Consider the following 6,584-nt stretch of genomic DNA (forward strand, 5'->3'; position numbering starts at 1 on the left):
GAATTTGATGCTAGAAGTGATAAGGCAGTTTTCATGGGCTACTCACAACACAGTAAAACTTATAGGGTATTTAACAAAATAAATATGTGGGTGGAAGAGAGTGTGCATGTTGTTTTGATTAATCCAATGTTATGCTTGAGGAACATGTACAAGATGATGATGAGGAGCCAATATTCAGTCAGACTACTAACTCAAGTAGTATGCGATGAAGTGGTAATGAAATGGGTAACTCAAACGATGGACCAAGTTCATCAAATAATGAGCTAAATGGCATACAGACAGGGGGAACACCTGATAAAACACCAAATGAACCTAGCTCACCTAATGAATCTCAACATAAAAATACTGAAAATAAGGTTGGGCCTAAATACCGAAAAACAAAAATATCAGACCGAACCGAATTAATTATGTAACGACCCGTTTGGTCATTTAGGATTTTTGACCCTTTTACCCCTATTGACCCTTCCCCTAGCTCCGTTAGAGTAATTTTTTCCGCGGCGATAGGTGATACGGTCCCCGAGGGAGTCGGGAGAGTCGTGATACAAATTGCGGATTTTAGAAGCCCTTAAGTCGAATAAGTGAAAAATGGTTGACCAAAAGCTGACTTTTGTGTATACAACCTATTTGGGAATTTCGTCGGTCTCATGAGGTCCGAAGAGTCGATTATAATTTAGTGGTGTGGTTGGTTCGATTCCCAAGGTACTCAAGAGCGTTTTGGGTCTTTGGTTGGAAACTTGATTTTGGGGGTTAACCAGGTCAAGATAATCTCCGTTGGAAATTCCAAGGGCATGAACGAGTTTGTAGTGCATTCCTACATTGGTATGCATATCTGGTTTGTGTCCGGGAGGTTCTGGGTGAGTTTCGGGTGTTAGATCGGAGAGTTAGGCTTGAATTGGGAAATTGTTAGTTCAGTTGCTGGTGTTTTCACACCAACGATCGTTGTACCACACCTGCGAGTCCGCCCCTATGGTGGTTGGTTCACAGGTGTGAGCCAAGGAATTCTAGACTTTGACCGCTCCGACGGAAGGGTAACCGCAGGTGCGAGGCCGCACTCATGGAAATAGTCTCGCCGTGGCGTGTTTGACCATTTAAGTGGGGACCACCCCTACGACCGAATGTCCTTAGGTACGAGTCCACCCAAGCTATAAAAGTGTCCACGGGGAGAAAATCACAGAACCAAAAAATAACTTAAGTCCTAAAACGAGGCTATGTTTGATAAATTCTTATCTTGAGTTGAGAGGCGATTTTCAGAGGAATTGTTGATTGTCCACTTAAGGGTAAGTTTCTATGTTTTTAATTGTTGATTTCTATCTAGTTAACCCTTATTCTAGACCTTAATGATAGTTGGATTGAAAGGAAATAGGGGTTTTTGCCCTAAGACTTAAGAGAGGGAAAATGTTGAATTTGAGGGTGCTTCGTGGGTAGAATTTGATAATACTATAAATATTGCTTATCTAGACTATGGGTTAGATTATTTTGAAGTCAATTTCTCATTTTACCATTGTGGGCCCGGGGTCACTTTTTAGAGTTATTTTTCTAGTTTTTCTGAAAGCATAGCAATATGTATATCATTGGATTCGTAATCTAACATGGATCAAATATTTGTTAGACTTTAAGCGTTTGGAGGTGATCCAGAAGGGAAAGGCTCAAGTTTGAGGAGCTCAAGGCTCGTGTTCGGCTTTGAGGTAGGTTATAGCTTTCTTAGACTTCGATCAGTGAATCACATGTGTTATAAAGTTATTGACGAGGAAAGCATGATAGGACTTCGAGCATGGTGTGTAGGTTAATTACAATTAGGTTGGTATTTCTGATTATTTGGGCTTGCCGCCGTACTTTATGCTTCCATTAACATGTGTTGTACTTGACAACATGGTTGTGATTATGCCGGTTATACTAGCCCTATTTTTTATGATGGTGCTTATGAATTTTGAATAAGGGAAAGGCTTATGATTCCCATCCCATATTATTTGGCATTGATTACACATGATTCCTTATGTCTTGCATTCATACACTTATATATGATGAGAGTGATATGGAAACGGAAATGAAGTGAAAGGAAAGAGGAAAAGGAGAAGTAACATTATTATTGCTATAGTCCGAGGTCTGTATTGACATATAGTAGCAGGTCACGTATGAGATTTCCTCCAGAGTGGCAAGTTGTCAAGTCCCAAATTGGGCAACATGCGGGAACCTACCATTTTCCAACTCGGTATGCTAAACCTTTCCCAATCAATCATACAACCATAATAAAGTAATCAAGACAACCCAAATATAAGTCTCAAACGTAGATAATAATAACGTTAGTGAAATAATACATCAATCGCAAGGAATCTGGTCTAAGGCCGTACAAGAGCCACTGCTACAAATATGTATGAATACATAGTCTCAAAATGAATTACTGTCTCAGAAATAGAGAATAAGACAAGTAAATTGAACGGAGTCATCCGGGCTGCGGATCCGTCCATGTGCTCACCCTGGATGCTAGCTCATTAATGCCTCCGGAAATCAGCCACGAGGAGAGGAAGTCGATCCAGTCACGTACTCTGCACTCATAAAAGAATGCAGAAAGGTAGAATCAGTACAACAACACGTACTGAGTAGACATCATAGGCCGACAACAGTTAGCTAACATATATAAAGAAAGAGACTGGAAGATAATCCTGCTCACAACCAAGTATCAATCAACTCAATCCAAAATAGTATCACAAGTCCAGAAATATCAACACCCGGATCATAGCCTATGGTGAAGCATCTAAATACAAGTCTGCCAAGTTTCCACAATTCCTCAAGTAACCACAACCACAAGTAATATCCATGAATCCGATCAACAAGTGCAAATGAGATGATAATGATGAATGCAAATGCAATGCAATGATACACACACGCTCCGGGGGGAATACCTCCACGCCTTAATAGTCAAGACCCATGGGGGACCTGCGAAGTCCATGTACATGCTGCGGCGCATAGCCTGATCCAATATATATATGTTGCGGAACGTGCAACCTGATCTAAAATAGGTTTATATATGTTCCGGCGCGCAGCCCGATCCAATATAAGTAGAAAATATGTTGCGGCACGCAACTCGATCTTATATAAGTATAATATTGTCACGACCCAAGCAGTCGTGAGTGGCACCCACATAAATTCCCTAGTAGGCGAACCATCCCCTTAACCAACTATCCAACCGATTACCAATTAATTAACCACTTTTAAACAAGTCAAGAATATAACAAATACAATAATCACCCACAACGTCTGGTCATGCCATAAATAAATAACAATTGTGGAAGTCTAACTATTACAACCCCAAAAATCCGAAAGTCATCGTACAAGGACTCTAAAACATAAATTGTCTAAGGAAATAACAACTGTCTGAAATAACATAAGTAATGTCTGGAATGAAAATAGACATCAATAAGAGAATATCTTCAGGTGGCCTGTCATGGATAGGAGCTCACCCTTAAATCTGTCGTAACTAGCCTCACGCTAAATATGAGGTTTGGTAGATGTCGTTGGATCACAATCTGCACACAAAAGAATGCAGCAAGGCAGTATCAGTACAAACACTATGTACTGGTAGATATCAAAGGCCGACTAAGATTAGTATCATGCATAAAATCATAAAATCAATAGAATAGATAGTTAGGCACAAAAGCACATAACCCTATGAAATCATCAACAAGAATCATCCAACACCGAAATAAGATAAACCCACACAAACAACAATCAATAATAGTAACTCAACCCATGTCATCACCAAAACAACTGTAACTCACGAATTATCTCAACACTGTCACATATATGTAACACATGCTAAATGGTATTATTTGCCCAAATAGCCATGACTTGCAGGGGATCCATGGTGTCCATGCACCACTCACTCCGGAACTGACCTCGGATCACGAGCCCATAACTAGGCTACATCCTCACCCCCTGTCAAATGTGCCTTTTCATAGTTATATGTTCTTTCTTATCTCAATGTATTTCCTTTCCAATAATCAATAAGGAATGTGAACAATCAATAAATCAATATCAAGGACCATAAGTCCCCATGTCATAAGTCATGTCAAGACTCAAGAATCAATTCATCAATAGCATGAATAAGGGATTACTCCAAGTGAACAAGAAGAGTATTCATTAACTTCTTTTTTATCATATCATAATAGTGCATCACATAATTAATCAATCAAGATCAAACTTAGGAATTTCCAACCACACTTTATGTCTGAAGCCCTAATCATGCTTCTCCTATCAATTTCATAACAATACAATCAACTAACCAAAGTCTAACTCAAGTAGACCATAACCTACCTCAACGCCGCACTGTAATAATGTAATCTATTCCACGTGAGCCTTTCCTTTCTGCAATGCCTCAGAACGTTCAAAGTCCAGAAATATAGCGCTACATGAGTATTTGAATCATCTACTCAAACAATGCAACAATTAGAAAAGGGAAACCCATTTATTTCTACTCTTTCCAATGGGTCAACTATCACTTAGTGTGAATTCATCATCAAAATCTCCCCAATGATCATACTATTCCTATTCATGGGTTTCTAGTCAATTCAACCATTTTACAAGCAGTTTTTATGCTAAAGTTACTATCTTTATGAAACCCTAAGTCTCAATACATCATTCTCATCCATTAGAACTTGAATTCCCACCCTAGGAAATGATAATCTATACTTCTAGATGATTAAACAACAATAAAATCACTAACCCATTCATCATGTAAGGCTTCCTAAGTTTTAGGGCATTAGTCCTTTCATTCACCATTAGCGAACCTTAAATTAATCATGGAACTTAGTAAGATGATGGAATGAATAAAGTAAAGGGTTGAGACTTACATTTCAAGAGTATTTTTGCCCTAGCCTTAGAAAATCGCCACAAGTGTTCTTGAGAACTGTTTTGGAGTTATGTGGGGAATGAGTTCGGAAATAAGAATATAAAACACTGATTCCGCTTTTGCACCGGCTGTCGACTTCTTCTTTATGACGGTGTCCCCACCATAGCGGGAAATGTCTCGCCATGGCGGACCTCATTAACCCCCCGCCTCTCGCGGCGGCGACCCTACCCGCCATGGCGGACTAGCTACGGTCCCATTTGACCGCCGCAGTTTTTCTACCGTTTTTCCCCAAAATCCTAACACCAATCTGAGGCTCTACAGACGCAAACTAAACATGCACATATACATAAAAACACGCTACGGACACACCCTCGGACTCGGAATTGCCAACGGAAGTTTATTTTATTAAGTCACCCCCATAACGACCTAGGGACCGTTACATCAGATACCAATCAAACACCCTTCCGTCCCCAAACGGACAAGGAAGAGAAAAAGGGGAAAAAGTACCTGACTCAGTGAAAAATTGGGGGTAATTATTGCGCATATCGAATTCGATCTCCCAAGTAGCTTCTTCACCAGGATGGTCTTTCCACTGAACCTTCACTGACGCTATTTCTTTCGACCTCAGCTTACGAACCTCTCTATCCATAATTGCAATAGGCTCTTCCTCATAGGACGGATTCTCATCCAACAAGATAGAATCCCAACGAATGATAAATAAACCATCAACATGATATCTCTTTAACATGAGACATGGAACACCTGACGCACACCTCGACAAAAACTCAAAAAGGCAACTCATAGGCTACATCCCCCACACGATTAAGAATCGCAAACGGACCAATGAATCTGGGACTAAGCTTACCCTTTTTCCCAAACCTCATCACACCCTTCACGGGTGAGACCTTCAACAAGACCTGTTCTCCAACTATGAACACAAGATGTCAGACCTTTCGATCTGCATGCTCCTTTTGTCTACTCTGGGCAGCCAAGAGCTTTTCCTGAATCACCTTGACCTTAGCTAATGATTCCGTCAAAAGATCTGTACCCCATGGCCTTACCTTAAAAGCATCAAACCACCCAATAGGAGACCTACATCTCCTCCCATAAAGAACTTTAAACGGGGCCATGTCAATGCTCGAGTGGTAACTATTGTTATACGCAAACTCTGCCAATGGTAAGAACTGATCCCAATGGCCACCGAAGTCAATCACACAAGCTCGAAGCATATCCTCTAAGACCTGAATAGTCCGCTCAGACTGGCCAGCTGTTTGAGGGTGGAAAGTTGTACTAAGGTCCAGTCTAGTACCCAATTCGTAATGCAATGTCTTCCAAAATCAGGATGTGAACGTCGTGCCTCTATCGGATATGATGGAAATAGGAACACCATGCAGACGAACAATCTTTCGGACATAAATTTGGGCCAACTTCTGAGCAATATGGGTAAATTGAACCGATATGAAATGGGCAAACTTGGTCAATCTATCTACAATGACCCAAATCAAATCAAACTTACCCAAGGTTTTCGGAAGACCAACCACAAAATCCGTCGGAATCCTCTCCCACTTTCACTCTGGAATGGGCATCCTCTGAAGCGTACCCGCAGGTCTCTGGTGCTCGTACTTCTCCTGCTGGCAATTCAAACACTGTGCAACGAACTCAACAGTATCATGCTTCATCCTAGCCCACCAGTAGGGCTGCCTCAAGTCACGGTACATCTTGGTAGCACCAGGATGAA

The 6,584-nt window shown here is 40.8% G+C and overlaps 1 protein-coding gene across 1 annotated transcript; it reads right to left on the reverse strand.

The window, feature by feature from the left end:
• Nucleotides 1-3,517: 3,517 nt before the first annotated feature.
• LOC132062429 (uncharacterized) lies at nucleotides 3,518-5,976 on the reverse strand. The gene is made up of 4 exons (XM_059455003.1): nucleotides 5,797-5,976; nucleotides 5,354-5,651; nucleotides 4,312-4,423; nucleotides 3,518-3,524 (listed from the first exon to the last, which is right to left on the reverse strand). The coding sequence occupies exons 1-4, from the start codon at nucleotides 5,974-5,976 to the stop codon at nucleotides 3,518-3,520; spliced, it is 597 nt and encodes a 198-aa protein (XP_059310986.1).
• Nucleotides 5,977-6,584: the final 608 nt, after the last annotated feature.

Source organism: Lycium ferocissimum, chromosome 7 (assembly GCF_029784015.1).
Source record: "Lycium ferocissimum isolate CSIRO_LF1 chromosome 7, AGI_CSIRO_Lferr_CH_V1, whole genome shotgun sequence".
In the NCBI taxonomy this organism is placed as follows: Eukaryota; Viridiplantae; Streptophyta; class Magnoliopsida; order Solanales; family Solanaceae; genus Lycium; species Lycium ferocissimum.